The sequence below is a fragment of the Tachypleus tridentatus genome, chromosome 10, assembly GCF_004210375.1.
Source record: "Tachypleus tridentatus isolate NWPU-2018 chromosome 10, ASM421037v1, whole genome shotgun sequence".
Classification (NCBI taxonomy): domain Eukaryota; kingdom Metazoa; phylum Arthropoda; class Merostomata; order Xiphosura; family Limulidae; genus Tachypleus; species Tachypleus tridentatus.
In genome coordinates this window covers 13980375-14004054 of record NC_134834.1, presented here as the reverse complement: position 1 = coordinate 14004054, position 23680 = coordinate 13980375, and the positions used below count along the sequence as shown (strand labels likewise).

General features: G+C 36.0%; 1 protein-coding gene across 1 annotated transcript; it reads right to left on the bottom strand.

Moving 5' to 3' along the window:
- Positions 1-2696: 2696 nt before the first annotated feature.
- On the bottom strand, positions 2697-23030 carry LOC143228759 (CCN family member 4-like). Its single transcript, XM_076460079.1, has 5 exons — positions 22658-23030; positions 11623-11833; positions 9301-9528; positions 5063-5258; positions 2697-4674 (listed from the first exon to the last, which is right to left on the bottom strand). The coding sequence occupies exons 1-4, from the start codon at positions 22817-22819 to the stop codon at positions 5104-5106; spliced, it is 756 nt and encodes a 251-aa protein (XP_076316194.1). The 5' UTR covers positions 22820-23030; the 3' UTR covers positions 2697-4674; positions 5063-5103.
- Between the last annotated feature and the right edge of the window lie 650 nt (positions 23031-23680).

Sequence of the window (23680 nt, the reverse complement as noted above, 5' to 3'; positions counted from 1 at the left end):
ATTGAAACCCCTTTAAGTATTTAAAAAAATTCGGTTTTTTTAGGAATGAATATAAAGAATGATGTTTGTACTTAACGTAGCTCATATCTTCTCATTAACCTTATATGATTACAAAAAAATGAAAACCTTATTTTTTAGACGTTTCGAAAGAGCTTCTTAAATTGGTAGACTAGTTTCTTCGATCGAAACTTACAACAAGAAATTTAAATTTTGATACGAAAACATATTTGATGAGTCATCTCGATTCTCTACACTTAAGCCTTTAACGAAGAAACAAAATATTTGGTAAATCGTTTGATGTATTTTATTGGTCGATGTTGAATCTTAAAAAAAAAAAAAATCCATTTTTACTGAAAGAAAGAAAATCAAAGCGAGGAGGAACAATTTTAAAGCACATCTCACGGATTGAACCTTGCAAGTTTGAAAAAGAATTGATTGATCGGTAGCAAGACTTTCTGTTGATACTGGACATAAGTAGCAATCAGTTTCCGGTCTAATGCACTGTTTGATGTGAATTTGTAAGGACACACTCGTACGTAAACATTTGTCCACCTAGCGGCGATTTCCTAAACGATCTTTTCTCGACGAGTGACATTAATTTCACTGTTTAGGAAAAAGTCCTGAGAAGGTTCACGGTCAACTGTAAACTTGTTTGAGGCCGAGGTTTGGCTTTTACCATGTAGACAGAACATTACAATAAAGTGTCTGTCTTCTTTAATTCATTAACTGTAAACAGAAAGCAAACCTTTACATTTGTTTATAAACTATCCATTAACTTCGAAAACATGAGATAACTGAATTTGGGTTTTCGACAAACCTCTCGTGTTCTCTTCTGTTTAGGTTGGCTCTTTAGTGAAAAATTGTGCTATAATCTGTCCACCGCAGGGAATCGAACCCCAGCTTTTAGCTCGTAAACCTACTGAATACGGACAGACGAAGACAGGAAGAGTACATCATCCACCATTGATGTTCGGAATTAAAAACTATATAATCTAAAATGGTTGAAGATACAACCACAGTTTGATGATATGACGCATGCGCACTGTACTTTTCACGACGCGCATTCCAATAAATGCTGACAAACTGCTAATTACTGTAAAATGCTATCAAGTTAGATGAATAAACTATTGTTTATAGTGTTTAATGTTTGTAATAATAACTTTTAGCCGGATACAATGACTTCCAAGTGCAATCCAAATAAGTGTGTATAAGGGAAAACACAAAGTTTTCATGACATAACTTTGTTTGTTATTATAATAAAACCCTTACCGTTTCTAACGTTTCGTATAGCACTCGTGAAACACAAAGAGGCTAGTCACGTGATTAACTTTAGTCGTATCTGTCTGAGGCTAATTTTACAGTACGAGCAAAACATTGTTCCAAGCATCCATTCGATTCTCTTCTTTGTTACCGAGTTCGTGTCATAACAGATGTTTTAAACTACTATAACAAGTTATATGAAGAAACTGACGCATATACACTTCCCTGCAGCGTTTTACACTACTTAAAGTGCGTATTATGTGTTACGACATGGCGTCTCGAACCATGGACTCTCCAGTCTGCACGTTAACCACAGAGCCACACCCGGCAAATTTTTATGACTCGTCATTTTAAAAAGGAAAAAAAAACAGGAATTCATTAGCAGAAGACGCGTTACGTTAAGGTAGATTTCCTTCATGTGAGTTAACTTAAGACAGCGGATTTACTACGTGGAAAACTTATATAAGGTGGGATGGGCTTAATTATGGTATCGAAATTTAATATATGTGTTTATCATAGGAATAACAACAACCTTTTCTGGGAGTTCAACGTGTGGTTGTTTTATTTATAACCAAAGTATAAGTACATTTACAATCCAACAGTTTTAATGTTCTTTACTACCATGTTTCTCCCAACAGTTTTAATGTCCTTCACTACCAAGTTATGTCCTTTACTTCCAAGTTTATCCCAACAGTTTTAATATTCTTTAGAACCGAGTTTTTCCATCATTGGTAGTATTCTAATTAACAAAACACAATCTAAACACCCCAACGTTTAAAGTTAAATTTCCTTGACAACCATATTCAAAACAAACAAGTTCTTCCTAATATAAATATTGTTATTTCATTTTCATTAAAAACAGAAACGCACAACCTAACCAAGATATTAGTCAGTTAACACTGGTTTCGTTATGAACACATGTAAATATTGATTCAATTTTCTTCTAAAGAATATTTATAGTTTCAGCACATACAAAGAAATAGAACTAAAGGATACATTTACTGTGAATTTCTTGAAATGAATATATTCTAGTTAACATGAGGCACTTAACTAACCCTAACTTCTAGTACATATCTAATAATAGAGAAAGAAAACTGGCTTGTCACGTGGTCCTAAGTGGTTACATATACTAACTCTATATTAACCTTCATTGGGCACGTGGGACCAACAAATTTAGGCCTAATAAAGAGTCAGTATTAAAACGAATGACCAGCCAGTACTGGTGTTGAACGTAAAGATTTATGATATGATAAATATTTAATTTCTATTGGGGTTAATCCAGTTATGTTTATTGGAAACTGACATGTAGGTGGTCAACTTTTCAACACTATTTTCTGGTTCACTCTTTGTTAACGACCGATTATTATAAGTAATATGTTTCACACGTACGTCATCAGGAATAAAGTGAAGAAAACACACAGAAACTTTAGGGTTCCCAATATCTCAATGACTATAGATTTAAATCTGCAAGTTCTGCAAGAGTCATGTGACTAATGACCTGACTTTACAGATTATCTGGTATCTGTGTGGCCAGAATTAAGAGTTCAAACGTTCTTAATGTCCACATGTTTAGAAGAATAACTTTACACTTTTTCAATGTCCACATGACTGAAAGTACAAGTTCACACTTTTTCCAATGTTTACATGACTGGAAATACAACTTAACACTTTTACAATGTCCACATGACTGGAAGTACAAGTTCACGTTTTTTCCAATGTTTACATGACTGGAAATACAACTTAACACTTTTCCAATGTCCACATGACTGGAAGTACAAGTTCACGTTTTTTCCAATGTTTACATGACTGGAAATACAACTTAACACTTTTCCAATGTCCACATGACTGGAAGTACAAGTTCACGTTTTTTCCAATGTTTACATGACTGGAAATACAACTTAACACTTTTCCAATGTCCACATGAGTGGAAGTACAAGTTCACGTTTTTTCCAGTGTCCACACGATTGGAAATACAAACTCAAAAGTCAACATTACGAGAATATAATTTCACTTGTTCTCCGCCAAACATCACTATAAGTTTGGCTTCACAAGCTCCCTCTGTTTAAGATTTTTCTAAATGATGTGAGTTCTCTGGTTTCTTGACATTCGCAAGACTAGAAGTATGAAATCTCCGATTGTTCGCTCTCCACATGACTTCATTAACCCATAAGGCTTAGCTTCGGTCATTAACTTCCGAGTTCCTTTAAAGCCGTTGTAAGTGGAAGACGTTGCGTTTATTAAAAATGTATTGTTTCTAGCAGTCTTAATAAGTATTAATATATGATTCTTGACTTAAGTAAATGATGTTTCACAATAATCCTTGTGCAGTAACCACGTGACTTTTATTATTTCCCAACAATCTATTATTATAATCACGTGATTATTATTGTTTCACGTGTAGCTTTGTGCGAAATTCAAAAACTAAAAAAAACAATTATTGTTTCACAACAATTCTTGTATTATAGCCACGTGATTAATATTGTTTCACAACAATCCTTGTACAGTAACCACGTGATTAATATTGTTTTACAACAATGTATGTATTATAACCACGTGATTAATATCATCTAACAACAACCTATATATTATAACCACGTGGTTAATATTGTTTCACAAGAATCTACGTATTATAACCACGTGGTTAATATTGTTTCACAACAATCTTCGTATTATAACCACGTGGTTAATATTGTTTCACAACAATCTACGTGTTATAACCACGTGGTTAATATTGTTTCACAACAATCTTCGTATTATAACCACGTGGTTAATAGTGTTTCACAACAATCTTCGTATTATAACCACGTGGTTAATATTGTTTCACAACAATCTACGTATTATAACCACGTGGTTAATATTGTTTCACAACAATCTTCGTTTTATAACCACGTGATTAATATTGTTTCACAACAAGCTACGTATTATTAACTACGTGGTTAATATTGTTTCACAAGAATCTACGTATTATAACCACGTGGTTAATATTGTTTCTCCACGGTCTTTGAATTACATGTGTTTGATCAGAAGGCAATTGTTACGTCTAGAGATACACATCTACGAATTTGACAAGAAACTTGTCTTCAGAGGGTGTATCACGTAAACCAAAATCTAGTTTCACAGGACGAGTTCTCGTTTCTTTGTTGACATCATAAACATTATTCAACAAACGTCTGTGCATTCACATCTTGCTAGGAACATTACGTTCTTGGAAACCAACTCTTCGCCTTTCTCGTCTAGCTGACCACAACGAAAGGGAACTTTGATCGTAGTGGACAGCTGTGGCTGACAACATCGATACTGGGGACATGTTCCACAGAATTTAAAATAATAAGCTTTGAGGGTGGTACAATTTCCGTTGTCTTCGAGGTGGACAGGAAAGGCACTCCTAATGGTACTCCGACAATGGTGGTGACGCTGTGATTAGAGGCACATTGTTAGATAATCTAATCAGTACTGGACATGATGGTCAATACAATAGTTAGACATCCAACGACATATAGAACCTGCTCTGACATTTTAAATAAATTAGTTCAAGTCTACTGAACGGCATCAGAGCTATGGTAACACTGCCTTGTAATCTTACCTAGTGTTATATGAAAGACATATTCAGTAGCACTGACATTTGAAACAGATACGAGGCCTAAAGACATTAGGTATCAATACTGTATACATAAGTTAGTAAATAAAAGTGCTAATAAAAATATATATGCAATGCAACAGGACCACTGTAAACAAGAAATGAACATTGGTATAAGAAAGCACTGAGCCGTAAATGATAAGAAATTTAAAAAGATATTCTTACTCGACTACGACGAAAAAGTGTTTTTGTGTTTGTTCCCATGGTTACAGTCTCACAAGGTCGCAGTTGACATAATCTTGTGTCCCTCCGCAAAGGCACTCATTATTGTCGTTCGTCTCTCTAAAAGATACTCCTACGCCACAGGTCACCGAACATGGGCTCCATACTGTAGAGTATCGAGTGCAGTTTCCTTTTCTGTCTGAATCAAAAGAAAGTAAAGTCACTTAACTTAGGTTTTGGTTTCGATCTAAACTCAAATGTAAATTCTCAGTTTTTTTTTTTTTTCTGTTTTTATCGTCACATTTATCTTAATCTATCAGTCGCTTTATCCTCAGTTGTGCATCCAACCAACGATTTTAGTAATAGTTAGTTAAAAAACACTCAAAGGAAAAAGTACTGTATTTGTTTGATTGTTGAGTTTCGCGTAGAACTACATGAGGACTACATGAGTTATTCGTCCTGAATTTATAAGCGAGAAACGAGAGAAATTTCATCCAATCAATATCATCCAACCCTAATTGTTGAGTTATTCCGTTATTAGCGAAAACTGCGTTCGATCGTCACATTATGATTCATCATGTTTGAAAGAAGTAGCACTCTCGGTGACAAGACTCGAACCAGCGATCCGCATAAAAAAAGCCAATAAAAACACGCTTCGCCGTTATTTACATATATTACAGCCTAATGTTATCTTTATCCTTAGGACAATTAATTCACGTTTAATATTTAGCACTTGTCGTCAGTATATCGTCCAGGACAAACATGGTAAAATGACGAGAAACTCACCTGAAGTAAAACAAAAAATGTATTCTAAAGACGGCTGGAGGAGGTACTAAAACTTTAACTGAAGTCAGTTCTAGTACGTGAATCGGTATATAGGACGAAGTGCTTTACGTAGTTTCTGGAAATGCCACTAGGCACAGCACTGTAGCGTGGGTTTTATATTACCACGTCTGTTCTGACAGATGTATTGAATATTGCATTTCGAAGTACTATTTTAAAAATAACTACTGAAAACCCAAAAAACTGAAACTAGTTACTAGCAGGTGTCAAGTCAAATAATTATGGTGGACATTTCTGACCAATGAGCATTAAATAAACATAGTCCACATCTCTTATTTGTCCAGGGGTGGTACGCTTGTAATGCTACTTTAGTGTGTTTGTTTTTTAATTTCTCACAAAGCTAATCGAGGGCTATCTGCGCAGCCGTCCCTAATTTAGCAGTGTAAGACTAGAAGGAAGGCAGCTAATCATCACCACCCACCGCCAACTCTTGAGCTACTCTTTTACCAACGGATAGTTGGATTGACCGTAACATTATAACGCCCCCACGGCTGGGAGGGCAAGCATGTTTGGCGCGACCGGGTTCGAACCCGCGACCCTCAGATTACGAGTCGAACGCCTTAACACGCTTGGCCATGCCGGGCTCGCTACTTTAGTATTTCAGCCATTTTGGTTCATTGTTCCAAATGAACATTGTTCATATCATGTCTGTTATTGTAGCTATAAAACGATGCTTCCCATATTTAAATACTTTTTGTAACTATAAAACAATGCTTCCCATATTTAAACACTAACCTAATATGCTCGTGAAACTTTCTTGGAGTCTTGTATGACTATTGGTTAGGATACTCAACTCGCGGAATGTGGATTCAAATAGCATCACCCACCATCATGATCATCCTTTCAGCCAAAGGGACGCTATAATGTATCAGTCAATCCCACCTTTGGTTGGGATAAGAGTAGTTCAAAAGTTGACGGTAGACGGTGTTAAATAGCTGCCTTCTCTTTAATATATCATTTATAAATCATGGAGGGCTAGTGCAGATGGCTCTTAAGTAACAAACAAATAACACCCCTAGAGACATATTCAAAAACCAAAGAATGTTTCCTCTAGAATCATTTCACCCATAACTAGCGATTCATTAATGTTATGTTAATGTGAAGTGCATCATATTTGAATTCCACATTTTCACAATCACAATTCTTTTTTAACGTGAAGTGTTTATTTTTTGAATTCCACATTGTTTGCACTGAAGTCACAATTATTCTCTCGAGTTCAAGTGCATATAAGTGTGTATTAGGTTATTACGCTTTCACATTGGTAAAATACAAATAGTACGACATTTGTAAGTAATATTGATCTAAATATTCTATCGACGTTTCGAACTGCAGGCCATTTTCGTGTCTATCTTCAATATTGTTTTATTATGTTTCACAATAACATGTCAGTTACAATTTTAAAGCAACAATTTATTTGAACAAATAAACTACTATTTATCCCTATGAATACCTGGTGTAGAGATAATAACCTAACTTGCTTCTCGGATCGGCAGTTAAAACACAAGACTCGTAATCCGAGAGTCGTGGGTTCAAATCCCCGTCACTCCAATCATGCTCGCCCTTTCGGTCGTGGAGGCGTTATAATGTGACGGTCAATCCTAATATTCGTTGGTAAAAGAGTAGCCCAAGAGTTGGCGGTGGGTGGTGATGACTAGCTGCCTTCCCTCTAGTCTTACACTGCTAAATTAGGGACGACTAGCGCAGATAGCCCTCGAGTAGCTTTGTGCGAAATTCAAACCAAACTAACTTATTTCTTTGAGTATTCTATTAGCGTGAAAATCACGCATCACCGTTTTGCATATTTAGTTCCGATACTGCATTCTACGTAAGTGTAGAAAAATTTTAAAACATTCCATATAAATAAAATTATATATACATTTTCTAGAAACTTCCGAGCTGGCTTGTAGCTATCTGGATATTTTAGACAGTTTTACATCTAACAAAATACCCCTGATATGTTTCGTCCTCTGAAAGTTAACGAACTCACAACACTAAAATCTGGAGTTCGATTTCTCACGGTGGACGTAGTGCAAATAGTGAATTATACAGCATTATACAATTTGCTTGTTTTTGTTCAATTTCGCGCAAACCATCTCTAGAGATATATGCGCCAGTTGCCTCTGACCTAGATGTGACAAACTACAGGGAAAGCAGCTAGTGCACACCAGCACCACCCCTCGCCAAATCTTGGACTATTCTTTACCAATTAATAGCGGAATTTACCTTAGCATTATACCACCCCACAGCTCTAAAAAACGAGCATGTTCGGCGACAGGATACGAACTCGCCACCCGCAGGTTGCGTGTCAAGTGCCCTAAACACTGGGCTTTACCCGTCCTATAGTTTAACCTTAAATCTACAGCAACGAAAGCACATTTCGCATCAATTGGCATCAATATTTTATAATATCCTTCGTTATCTGTCAACATATCATTCCACAAGGAACTAATTCCCCGAACCAAAATTCCATTATAAATATTTATATCGATTTAATTTGTGTAACAGCACTTTAATAGTCATTCTGCGTGCCTTGCTCGCGAACACGTGCATTATTCTCTTTACGGCAATACACGTTTTCAAATACCATTCCAAATTAATCCATTGAGTTTAACTGCTCTTCTATGGAGTGCCATGCTGTCTCAAAGGTAAGAGTACTGACTGACTGATGGCGCAACAGCCCATTATGTAGATTTGTGCTTAACAACAAACACACAAACTCTTTTCATATTGGCTCGGCTCCCCTTAGTTTCAGTGCATTATTACCTATTGGAGACACGAATAAATGAAACAGCTTTTTTTTTTGAGCTCCCAAACTGTGTCACAGTAATCATTATTGATTTGTTTTCTGTGTTGGGATTAGAAGATTCTATTTCGTTACCACCGGGGTGGGAGCTCGTTCATTAGTTAGCAAACGATACAAAAGTTTATAGTTATTTCTTTCGTTTACTTCTTAGAAAAAAAAAAAAAAAAATCAGTGACTCCTGGTGGTGGACGTTTGAACTTAAATAATCAACTTAATACAACATATTAATTTAATAGACCCGGCATGGCCAAGCGTGTTAAGGCGTGCGACTAGTAATCTGAGGGTCGCGGGTTCGCATCCCGGTTGCACCAAACATGCTTGCCATTTCAGCCGTGGGAGCGTTATAATGTGACGGTCAATCCCACTATTCGTTGGTAAAAGAGCAGCCCAAGAGTTTGGCAGTGGGTGGTGATGACTAGCTGCCTTCCCTCTAGTTTTACACTGCTAAATTAGGGACGGCTAGCACAGATAGCCCTCGAGTAGCTTTGTGCGAAATTCAAAAACAAAAAACAAAACATGTTCATTTAATAAAAACAAAACGTTGTAAATATTCGATCTCTTATTCAACAAAGAAACAAGACGGAAAATATGTTACTCTCGCTCAGACTCTGATCACAAAGCCACTCCCGACAGCATGCTCCGGTCACTGGTACAAGTTGAGGATTCCGACACTTAGCTGATGGTCGAACGTTCTCGTGGGGACACAAGGACACGCACCCGTATGTCCCGTTTTGGCACGTGCACTGGGTTTTACAGTCCAACTTGAAGGTTTCTCCGTCCGTGTAAGTCACACTTCCAATTTGGCAACCTATACCTTCCTTCACTGAAAATTTATTCACGTTCAGACAGGTTATAAAAAAATGTTTGAAAAGTTGAACAATTTCTTTCGTATTTTTACTTTGCTTTTAATAAAAAAATTAAAAGTTCTCTTAAACAGTATAGTGAAGTCAAATAAAAATAGAAATAATTACTATTAATAAGACAAAAAAAAACAATGTTACAATATAATAAATAATCCTCATTTCTAAATGATTTTTATAATTTATAATAATTACAGCTCACTCGCTCAAGTTGATTCGCATTTTGAAAAGTGTTGAACCTGAAAACGGCTGTGCAGCGCTCGTATCCATGTTGTGTCTACCACGTCCCAATGGTATCGCTTTGTGCTAAACTGCAAACACGCAATATTCCAGCCCAGATGATAAGTCCTGGTGTTTAACGAAAACCCTCGTCGGCGATAACTAATGTATATTTGGTACGGTTGATGTTTTAACATATACTATTTTGTCTATGCTTACAGAGCGCCCCCCAGTGGCTGAGCGGTATGTCTGCGGACTTAAAACGCAAAAAACCGGGTTTCGATACCCGTGATGGGCAGAACACAGATAGCCCATTGTGTAGCTTTGTGCTTAATTCAAAACAACAACAGCTTACAGGGCTTTTAAAATTACATACTGCACTTCGAAGTTAACCTAAATTATGTTACACCCTACCCTATATCTGAATACACGTATTATATAGATGTATATCAAATACGTTGACTACACATGAAATCATTCGTATAAAATAATAACTCCATGAGATATATAACAGAACCAACACCTTCCAGAAGGAACCTACTACTACTACGACACCTATGATACTGTTTTCTATTCTTCAATGAATGTTTACTCTTGTATCTGCTGAGCAGAAATTTGTTGTTGTTTTATATGCTTTTTTTAATTTCGCGCAAAGCTACATGAGGGCTATCTGCGCTCTAATTTAGCAGTGTAAGACTAGAGGGAAGGCAGCTAGTCATCACTACCCACCGCAAAAATATTATAACGCCTCCACGGCTGAAAGGATGTTTGGTGGAACAGGAATTCGAACCCATGACCCTCGGATTACGAGTCGAGTACCTTAACCACCTGGCCATGCCGGGCCCTGAGCAGAAATGGCGAAACACCAGTGACATGAATGAAATCCATTTCTGATCATCTCCCTTACGCGTAACGTTGAGTCGTTTCTCCTTATTTTATATTAATGTTTCACTGTATAATCCACTTATTTTTACAAGAATAATGTGTAATATAGGGAAGAGTTCCACGCGTATCGCGAAACTTTATAAATTGCAGAGCGATTGGTGAGTCACGAAACTGATAAAACCTGAGAGTATGGAACAAAGACATACCTCTAAATACCTAATCTGTATAAAAACTGGTGATAAATACCGTTTTTCTAATCATATACCATATTATTTTCAGTTTTACTTTTCCATTTCACTGACCAGTTTGTTCGCTTACGAAAATCGCAGCTACGCTATTTGCCAAGTTTTTTCATAGTTCTTTAACTATGTCGTTAATTTGCTTTTGTAAAAAAAAAAAAAAACTGTTAACGTTTACTATAAACCAATCACATCTTGTTAAGTATCCGGGTTACCAGAGTGTAGGTAACAACTATGACAGTCATGGGATGCTTTTGTGTATCGTTAACCCTAAACGGAAATGACGACAACAATTATAACTACGCAGGAAGCTGTTGTGCAAGGATAACACTAAAAAGGAAGTGTACTGGTTTCACAAAAAGTAGTTCCTATGACTTTCAACAAATTAAAGTAAATACGTAAGTAAGCCAATACATATCTTCCTGACGTATTTTAAAATGAATGCTATTTAATGTTTTGTATTTATAAACCAAAAAAATATATTTATTAATTACTTCCTTTATTGTTATTTTCAAACTTGAAAAAAGAAATATATTGAAAATAAGACAGTTGACTCATATTGTAGCTTTCTCTTTTCTTTGTACTCAATGTAACTTTAAAGGGTTGAAACCAACAAATTTTAAAGTCTTCTTACATACGCTAGTTAGCCTAACTACACCGTTTTCCCTAACCAACAAAACACTGGAGGTTGCTATAGTGACGACACGATCTTACCTTTACATATTCCCGTGGTAGCAAGAGCTGTTGGATAGAAACAGTGTAGTTTTCTGTTATGATCACATATGTTCACTTTGTCGCAGGTTTCTCCCTGTTGACGAGCACAAACAGGGCAACATCCGCAACCGTCCGTGACAACAGCCACACCTTCCGGACAAATAGGGTTACCCGGTGGGCAATGGCATGGGTAAGAGCACCGACCTCTGACCTGAATACACAAAGTTGAACATCGGAGTCAATACTGGGTAAAACAAAGTTGCCCGACATAATAAATACCTTTTAAACCCGAATTTTACCTCGTTTAGTAGAAAGATAGTAATGATGGTATTAAGATCCCACACACTTGCCCCAAAATTTAGATAATACGGAATTTATATGAACAATAATATCTCGCAAGTTGTATAAACATGGCGAGCAATGTATTTTTTCACTGTCCGGTTAATAAATGTATCATGATAACAAAAACATACGATGGTCGTTTATTGTGTTGCTCTATTTAAGTAGAACTTAATAGACTCTGTGGGTAGAAAAGTTACTGATGAAAAATCTATTATGGTATAAACTTTGTATATTTGACCAAGCGTGACATAGATGGAAAAAAATATAACATGACGTAAATATTGGTTCTATACACAAAAAGTGTTTTAGTTAGAAATAATATATAAAGTTACTAACGTTAAATCTGTAGATGAATGTGTGATAAACTAAAATATATATATAATAACATAAACATTGGTTCTATAGATAAATGTTCTTTTGATGGAGAAATACATAACAACTCTCATAGATTGCATTCGAGGTTTCCAAGTCGTTTTATTTAAACTTTCCGTGTAGCTTTAAAAAGTGTGTTTGTTTGTTACTGAATTTCGCACAAAGCTAAACAAGGGCTATCTGCGCTAGCCGTCCCTAATTTAGCAGCGTAAGACTAGAGGGAAGGCAGCTAGTCATCACCACCCACCGCCAACTCTTGGGCTACTCTTTTACCAACGAATAGTAGAATTGACCGTCACATTATAACGCCCCCCACGGCTGGGAGGGCGAGCATGTTTGGTACGACCGGGATTCGAACCCGTGACCCTCGGACTACGAGTCGAACGCCTTAACACACTTGGCCGTGCCGGGCCGGATATATTTTTATGATATACATCTGGATTCTGGTCATTTATAATATATTTATAATTTATAATATTTTCAACTTGTCTTTAAAACAACTTTCCCAACTTTACTAATATTTCGACCAAGACAAAGGTCTACATGAAAATATTATTCAGAAATAACAGTTTCTGACTTTTAAAAATAAAAAATAAAACAAATTTAAATTATATTTGGTTAGAATGATAGGAGGGGCTCACGGGTCGTCCACAGAATTTATATATATGTCGTCTTCGCAGCTGTGAATGAATGAATCTTATTGGCTCAGTAGATTTTGAGAAACCAATCGCAGCACGTCATACAAATTGTACCTTAGCAAAGCCGAGCTATGTTTTGCATCAGTGCGTGCTACTGGATACCGCACATCTCAGAGATCAAAAATTGGACGGCTGTGCAGTTACGAAAACTTTTTAACATGGGTTCTGATTATATCTATGGTTCAGTAAAAATAAATATATATATATAACACTTTACACATTCAACGTACGAAAGCACTTTATCTACTTAACTTTCAATCTAAAAAAGCAAAAAAAAAAACAACCTTTGTTGAGGTGCATCATCCATTAATGGTATGGATCTCCATTGTAATCTCTCGTGGCAGTGCGTATCATCAGATTTTGCCTTTTTAAACCAACGTAATCAAAGACACTTTCTTTAAATCAAAACGTCTGAGTTTTTAATTAACGGCTTCCATTTCTTACATTATAAACTGATAACTAATGAACTGCTGCTTCAACCGGAAGAAACGCTTTGGATTTCGAGGGTCACAAACCTCGAAGTTTACTAATCGCATTTTTTGCTAATCTGTCAAAAAAAAATCCAGATTTAATCGAGCCACCATGAACGTTAACGTCTACAACCCGTCTAACATTTTTAGGCTTAACATGCCGTTTTACTAAAATCGCTGTATATTTCAATGTTATAATTTTTTGTTGGTTATTTTCTAAAGGGCACTTTACCATTTTGCAAAACAAAGTAGGAACACGTGCCCTCAATCCCCCCCCCCCCACGTTTCGTCGTCTATGATATAAAAATTGAGCTGTATTTGTTATATATGATACCGGAGACAGACACCACATAAAATATATTGGTGTCAAGAGTGTGCTACTACAAGAATCTCGAAGTACCTAATCATGCTCAACCGAGCAAACTAAAAAAAAAAAAAACTGATAAAATATTCGTCCATAATTGATGATCGTTGTACTTGGACTACAGTAGTCCGTGGCAGTTTAAGGTCCAAGGTACTGAAAAATATTGAAAAACTGGTATATACGATCATTTAGGTTTAGTTATTAATGAATAACATTATTATTATTTATTAACTAATAACCAGTTAATGAACAACTAGCCAAAAAACAACAACAACCAAAAACTAAACATTATAAGAACTAAAACTCAATACTTTATAGTGGTTTCTTATGTTCGTATGATATTTAAATATATTAAGTGTAACACATAGTTACGGAAGAGCGTATGTATGTATATATAATTCTGATTTATAAATCATTTTCGGGAAGAGACAAACCTGACCCCAGAAAATCAAACCTAAATTAAACTGTTATCCTTAAAGTACAAGTCGGAGTAAGGACCCCTATCCTCCATTTGTTAATGATAAGAACAACACAAACAAGTACAGAACGTTTGTTCCTCGGTTTGTCAAGATCTAAAATACGAAATAATGATTTGCACCATTCAGTAAAGTGTTATTTGTAAAACAGTATTGATAAAGTTGATATAATTATTAAGGTATCTCTTAAGAATTACACGCATCCTTACAACTAGGCCCACAAAAATTCGGACTCCTGACTCCCATCTTTCCAGAATCGTGTATCTGATCCTAAAGAGCGAATAAAGAATTGTTTTTAAATTCGCATTCCTTCTTTTTCCCTTTTAAAACGTTAAAAATTAGAAGCGCAATGAAGAAACAGTTCCGAAGTTTATCGTTCTATATAGAGGAACTTACGGTTTGATAAGAACACCTAATCTAAACATTAGTTTAAAATTAAGTCACGCCACGAGGTTAATCATCCGGACAGCAGACAGTAAGTGCAATTCTAAAAAGCTTTTTTTTCTGTTTGTTTTTTTCAGAATTTTCGCTCTGAGCTACACAATGGATAATCTGTGCATAGTTGTTCCTGTAGCCTATCACACTAAACAAAACAAGTTCGTTAATAACCACTTAACTATTGGTCTGCTCTTTTCTGGCGGAAAAATAGGATTTGACATTTCATTTTATAGTATACGTACAGTTCCAAGGTTCGGAGCTCATTTTTGTGGCAATGAGTCTCGAAATACGAACCCGTGGACACGTAATCCCAGCTCGTTAAACCTTAGTCACAACTGGTCTAATCTCAAGTTGTACTTGACCACGATACTCTTCTTGTCAGTATCTAGGGAAGCTGAGTTAAAAAAAACTAAAGTGGAGTCCTAGTCTTTTTAACAGTTTACTGGCGGTCCAACTTAATGTGTGTGAAACTTCTAGTTGTTCATAATCTTGAGTTCCTGACGATGCAACTGAAGGTGTGTGAATCTTCCACTTGTTCACAATCTTGGGTTCCTGACGATCCAACTGAATGTGTGTGAAACTTCTAGTTGTTCATAATCTTGAGTTCCTGATGATCCAACTTAATGTGTGTGAAACTTCCACTTGTTCACAATCTTGAGTTCCTGACGATCCAACTGAAGGTGTGTGAAACTTCCACTTGTTCATAATCTTGAGTTCCTGATGATCCAACTTAATGTGTGTGAAACTTCTAGTTGTTCATAATCTTGAGTTCCAGTTGTTCATAATCTTGAGTTCCTGACGATCCAACTGAATGTGTGTGAAACTTCCACTTATTCATAATCTTGAGTTCCTGACGATCCAACTTAATGTGTGTGAAACTTCTAGTTGTTCATAATCTTGAGTTCCTGACGATGCAACTGAAGGTGTGTGAAACTTCTAGTTGTTCATAATCTTGAGTTCCTGAAGGTGTGTGAATCTTCCACTTGTTCACAATCTTAGGTTCCTGACGATCCAACTGAATGTGTGTGAAACTTCTAGTTGTTCATAATCTTGAGTTCCTGATGATCCAACTGAAGGTGTGTGAAACTTCCACTTGTTCACAATCTTGAGTTCCTGACGATCCAACTGAAGGTGTGTGAAACTTCCACTTGTTCATAATCTTGAGTTCCTGATGATCCAACTTAATGTGTGTGAAACTTCTAGTTGTTCATAATCTTGAGTTCCTGACGATGCAACTGAAGGTGTGTGAATCTTCCACTTGTTCACAATCTTGGGTTCCTGACGATCCAACTGAATGTGTGTGAAACATCCACTTGTTCATAATCTTGAGTTCCTGACGACCCAACTGAATGTGTGTGAAACATCCACTTATTCATAATCTTGAGTTCCTGACGATCCAACTGAAGGTGTGTGGAACTTCCACTTGTTCATAATCTTGAGTTCCTGATGATCCAACTGAATGTGTGTGAAACTTCCACTTGTTCACAATCTTGAGTTCCTGACGATCCAACTGAAGGTGTGTGAAACTTCCACTTGTTCATAATCTTGAGTTCCTGATGATCCAACTTAATGTGTGTGAAACTTCTAGTTGTTCATAATCTTGAGTTCCTGACGATGCAACTGAAGGTGTGTGAATCTTCCACTTGTTCACAATCTTGGGTTCCTGACGATCCAACTGAATGTGTGTGAAACATCCACTTGTTCATAATCTTGAGTTCCTGACGACCCAACTGAATGTGTGTGAAACATCCACTTATTCATAATCTTGAGTTCCTGACGATCCAACTGAAGGTGTGTGGAACTTCCACTTGTTCATAATCTTGAGTTCCTGATGATCCAACTGAATGTGTGTGAAACTTCCACTTGTTCACAATCTTGAGTTCCTGACGATCCAACTGAAGGTGTGTGAAACTTCCACTTGTTCATAATCTTGAGTTCCTGATGATCCAACTTAATGTGTGTGAAACTTCTAGTTGTTCATAATCTTGAGTTCCTGACGATGCAACTGAAGGTGTGTGAATCTTCCACTTGTTCACAATCTTGGGTTCCTGACGATCCAACTGAATGTGTGTGAAACTTCTAGTTGTTCATAATCTTGAGTTCCTGATGATCCAACTTAATGTGTGTGAAACTTCCACTTGTTCACAATCTTGGGTTCCTGACGATCCAACTGAATGTGTGTGAAACATCCACTTTTTCATAATCTTGAGTTCCTGACGACCCAACTGAATGTGTGTGAAACATCCACTTATTCATAATCTTGAGTTCCTGACGATCCAACTGAAGGTGTGTGAAACTTCCACTTGTTCATAATCTTGAGTTCCTGATGATCCAACTGAAGGTGTGTGAAACTTCCACTTGTTCATAATCTTGAGTTCCTGACGATCCAACTGAATGTGTGTGAAACATCCACTTATTCATAATCTTGAGTTCCTGACGATCCAACTGAAGGTGTGTGAAACTTCTAGTTGTTCATAATCTTGATTTCCTGACGATCCTACTGAAGGTGTGTGAAACTTCCACTTGTTCACAATCTTGAGTTCCTAACGATCCAACTGAATGTCTGTGAAACTTTCACTTGTTCACAATCTTGAGGTAGTTAATACATCTGTCGGTAAATCAATGCTCATCTGGTGTACACTTTCAGTGGAACAGCTTTCTTCTACGTGAGAGTGTTAAAATATTTTGATGCTAACGTTAACGTGATTGGTTAGTGATCTTAAAGGGAATTCTGCTATGGTATAAGCGGAATTTTATATAGCTGCCAATTTATTTTATAACTGTCTAGCTGTGGCCAAGAAGTGGGAGTGATCCAATTGTGCAGAAACTAATTTGGGCTGATGGGTGCGACATAAGAGTGGCGCTCATATCTCAGTGAAACAAGAACAAACAACAAGTTGTTAAAATGTTGTCATCTTTCTAATGTGTCACTTCGAAGTTAGGAACTTCCATAACCTTTGTTTTCTAATTACAACAACTCTTTGTTTTTGTTCTAAATGGTCTTTATAAAGACAGAGAAACACTGCTGACCACTTTTAAAACGAATATAGTTTGTTATTACTGACATTGTGTGTATATATATATATTCATGTAACGAATGTAAAAATATCTATTTAAACCGTTTTAACAAGAAATAAACATTCTTACAATTGGTAGAGAAAACGATATAGATAAAGACACTACAAACAAAACGATATGGATAAAGACACTAAGGACAGAAGGATATAGATAAAGACACTACAGACAGAAGGATATGGATAAAGACACTAGAGACAGAATGATATAAATAAAGACACTAAAAACAGAATGATTTAATTAAGACACTACAGTCAGAACTATATGGATAAAGACACTATAGACAGAATTATACAGATAAAAACACTAAAAACAGAATGATATGGATAAAGATACTACAGACAGATGGAACGAATAAAGACACTACAGACAGAACGATATGTATAAAGACACTATAGACAGAAAGATGTGGATAAAGACACTACAAACAGACGGTATGAATAAAGACACTACAGACAGAATGATATGGATAAAGACACTACAGACAGATGGTATGGATAAAGACACAACAGACAGAAGGATATAGATAAAGACACTACAAACAGAACGATATGGATAAATACACTACAGACAGAAGAATATGGATAAAGACACTACAGATAGAAGGATATGGATAAAGACACAACAGACAGAATAATATGGATAAAGACACTACAGACAGAAAGATATGGATAAAGACACTACAGACAGAAGGATATGGATAAAGACACAACAGACAGAATAATATGGATAAAGACACTACAGAGAGAAGAATATGGATAAAGACACAACAGACAGAATAATATGGATAAAGACACTACAGACAGAACGATATTGATAAAGACATTACAGACAGAAGGATATGGATAAAGACACAACAGACAGAAGGATATGGATAAAGACACTACAGACAGAAAGATATGGATAAAGACACTACAGACAGAACGATATTGATAAAGACACTACAGACAGAAAGATGTAGATAAAGACACTACAGACAGAACGATATTGATAAAGACACTACAGACAGAAAGATATGGATAAAGACACTACAGACAGAACGATATTGATAAAGACACTACAGACAGAAAGATGTAGATAAAGACACTACAGACAGAAAGATGTGGATAAAGACACTACAAACAGAAGGATATGAATAAAGACACTACAAACAGAAGGATATGAATAAAGACACTACAGACAGAAGGATATGGATAAAGACACAACAGACAGAATAATATGGATAAAGACACTACAGACAGAAGGATATGGATAAAGACACAACAGACAGAATAATATGGATAAAGACACTACAGACAGAACGATATTGATAAAGACATTACAGACAGAAGGATATGGATAAAGACACAACAGACAGAAGGATATGGATAAAGACACTACAAACAGAAGGATATGAATAAAGACACTACAGACAGAAGGATATGGATAAAGACACTACAAACAGAAGGATATGAATAAAGACACTACAGACAGAAGGATATGGATAAAGACACAACAGACAGAATAATATGGATAAAGACACTACAGACAGAAGGATATGGATAAAGACACAACAGACAGAATAATATGGATAAAGACACTACAGACAGAACGATATTGATAAAGACATTACAGACAGAAGGATATGGATAAAGACACTACAGACAGAAAGATGTAGATAAAGACACTACAGACAGAACGATATTGATAAAGACACTACAGACAGAAAGATATGGATAAAGACACTACAGACAGAACGATATTGATAAAGACACTACAGACAGAAAGATGTGGATAAAGACACTACAGACAGAAAGATATGGATAAAGACACAACAGACAGAAGGATATAGATTAAGTCACAACAGACAGAATAATATGGATAAAGACACTACAGACAGAACGATATTGATAAAGACACAACAGAAAGAATAATATGGATAAAGACACTACAGACAGAACGATATTGATAAAGACACTACAGACAGAAAGATGTAGATAAAGACACTACAGACAGAAAAATGTGGATAAAGACACTACAGACAGAAGGATATGGATAAAGACACTACAAACAGAAGGATATGAATAAAGACACTACAGACAGAAGGATATGGATAAAGACACAACAGACAGAATAATATAAATAAAGACACTACAGACAGAAGGATATGGATAAAGACACAACAGACAGAATAATATGGATAAAGACACTACAGACAGAACGATATTGATAAAGACACTACAGACAGAAGGATATGGATAAAGACACAACAGACAGAAGGATATGGATAAAGACACTACAGACAGAACGATATTGATAAAGACACTACAGACAGAAAGATGTGGATAAAGACACTACAGACAGAACGATATTGATAAAGACACTACAGACAGAAAGATATGGATAAAGACACTACAGACAGAACGATATTGATAAAGACACTACAGACAGAAAGATGTAGATAAAGACACTAGAGACAGAACGATATTGACAAAGACACTACAGACAGAAGGATATAGATAAAGACACAACAGACAGAAGGATATAGATAAAGACACTACAAACAGAACGATATGGATAAAGATACTACAGACAGATGGTATGGATAAAGACACTACAGACAGAAGGATATGGATAAAGACACAACAGACAGAAGGATATAGATAAAGACACTACAAACAGAACGATATGGATAAATACACTACAGACAGAAGAATATGGATAAAGACACTACAGATAGAAGGATATGGATAAAGACACAACAGACAGAATAATATGGATAAAGACACTACAGACAGAAAGATATGGATAAAGACACTACAGACAGAAGGATATGGATAAAGACACAACAGACAGAATAATATGGATAAAGACACTACAGACAGAACGATATTGATAAAGACACTACAGACAGAAGGATATGGATAAAGACACAACAGACAGAATAATATGGATAAAGACACTACAGACAGAACGATATGGATAAAGACACAACAGACAGAAGGATATGGATAAAGACACTACAGACAGAACGATATTGATAAAGACACTACAGACAGAACGATGTGGATAAAGACACTACAGACAGAACGATATTGATAAAGACACTACAGACAGAAAGATATGGATAAAGACACTACAGACAGAACGATATTGATAAAGACACTACAGACAGAAAGATATGGATAAAGACACTACAGACAGAACGATATGGATAAAGATACTACAGACAGATGGTATGGATAAAGACACTACAGACAGAAGGATATGGATAAAGACACAACAGACAGAAGGATATGGATAAAGACACTACAGACAGAAAGATATGGATAAAGACACAACAGACAGAATAATATGGATAAAGACACTACAGACAGAAAGATATGGATAAAGACACTACAGACAGAACGATATTGATAAAGACACTACAGACAGAAAGATGTGGATAAAGACACTACAGACAGAAAGATATGGATAAAGACACAACAGACAGAAGGATATAGATTAAGTCACAACAGACAGAATAATATGGATAAAGACACTACAGACAGAACGATATTGATAAAGACACAACAGACAGAATAATATGGATAAAGACACAACAGACAGAATAATATGGATAAAGACACTACAGACAGAAAGATATGGATAAAGACACTACAGACAGAACGATATTGATAAAGACACTACAGAGAGAAAGATGTGGATAAAGACACTACAGACAGAAAGATATGGATAAAGACACAACAGACAGAAGGATATGGATTAAGTCACAACAGACAGAATAATATGGATAAAGACACTACAGACAGAACGATATTGATAAAGACACAACAGACAGAATAATATGGATAAAGACACTACAGACAGAACTATATTGATAAAGACACTACAGACAGAAAGATGTGGATAAAGACACTACAGACAGAAGGATATGGATAAAGACACTACAAACAGAAGGATATGAATAAAGACACTACAAAGAGAAGGATATGAATAAAGACACTACAAACAGAAGGATATGAATAAAGACACTACAGACAAAAGGATATGGATAAAAACACTACAGACAAAAGGATATGGATAAAGAGACTACAAACAGAAGGATATGGATAAAGACACTACAAACAGAAGGATATGAATAAAGACACTACAAACAGAAGGATATGAATAAAGACACTACAAACAGAAGGATATGGATAAAGACACTACAGACAGAAGGATATAGATAAAGACACTACAAACAGAAGGATATGGATAAAGACACTACAGACAGAATGGTGTATATAAAGATACGATCAGGGAGATGCAGATACAGATACTTACACTTATCTTGATAATATTTACATCGTGACAACATATGACACATTGTAACGCTAAGAAGTAAGTGCTACAGGCCCACAAACCGACACCGAACTTAGGTTAACTTTATGACAAGCTCACTAAGCCTAGCAACAAATATTCTAGACTACTTTACAATCCCCAGAATGGGACAGCGTTAATTTGACGAACCACAACACTAAAATCTGGGGTTTAATTCCCCATAGTGGATATAGTGGGAACTAATCTAGATTAGGAAACAATAATACTCCATGTTTTACTTGGAGAACCCTGAGACAAGTTATTAATTAATGATTCGTTGAACTATCTAACATTTAGGTTAAACGACGTTCGCCCTAATTCGTTACTTATATAAGTATTGGGTCTGCATAAATGTTTCTTAATCACATCGTCCTGATATGTTTACCAATATACTACGGAATGAGAAATATACCTTTGGAAAAGAAGACATTTCTTTCTGTATGTTATATAGTGACGAACCTTTATATAGGGATGAGATCTTGGGTGGGAATTGCGATAATCCTCGCACTCAAAGCACGGTCCGTGCTGGCTCTGTGCATTGTTAAACATCGCTGTTAGGAGCAGTCCAACCGTCAGAGCTTTGGTGGTCCTCATCGGTTCTTTCTGCTCTTGTGACCACATTTCGGTGGTTTTCTCTAACTTCTCTTAACGAAGTGGTTCAAATTCCTGTCCGACTCGCACGCGATATTTTACTTCACAGAATACTTATACGTGATTTGCTACAGTCGCCAGAGAGCGTACACGGCTCTGAAAGGTATCTAACGCAGTGTAAATAAACGGGTAACGTCAGTTGCTGGGTTTGGTGCACTGATATATGACGGTTCTCACCGCTAGCCCGATTCAGTGTCTAAAACGTTCACCGAAATGCAGCGGTCTTTAGCCTTTTTCAACGCCCTCTAACGAGTAAACGCGAACTGTCGAAAACAACTGTGTCGAAGCTGATTTAACATTAGTATAAAGTTGATCAAACTGACCACTCTAACCGTTTCTTAAACAATGTACAGTCGGTATACATTGTTTTACACTTTGTTTTCAACAATAGGGTTTTCTTTACATTGTTTTACACTTTGTTATCAACAGTATCGTTTCCTTTACATTGTTTATACTTGGTTCTTAACACAAGTATTTTCTTTACATTGTTTATACTTGGTTCTTAACACAAGTATTTTCTTTACATTGTTTATACTTGGTTTTTAACACAAGTATTTCCTTTACATTGTTTAAACTTGGTTCTTAACACAAGTATTTCCTTTACATTGTTTATACTTGGTTCTTAACACAAGTATTTCCTTTACATTGTTTATACTTGGTTCTTAACACAAGTATTTCCTTTACATTGTTTATACTTGATTCTTAACACAAGTATTTTCTTTACATTGTTTATACTTGGTTCTTAACACAAGTATTTTCTTTACATTGTTTATACTTGGTTCTTAACACAAGTATTTCCTTTACATTGTTTATACTTGGTTTTTAACACAA

Bases quoted from the DNA above. Each gene is read 5' to 3' on its own strand.
- LOC143228759 (XM_076460079.1), bottom strand. From the start codon at position 22,819: ATGTGGTCACAAGAGCAGAAAGAACCGATGAGGACCACCAAAGCTCTG. The intron at 11,834-22,657 runs GTTCGTCACTAT...TTGTGTATTCAG, and splicing joins GATCTCATCCCTATATAAAG to GTCAGAGGTCGGTGCTCTTA. The intron at 5,259-9,300 runs GTAACATATTTT...CTTTTGATTCAG, and splicing joins TGATCAGAGTCTGAGCGAGA to ACAGAAAAGGAAACTGCACT.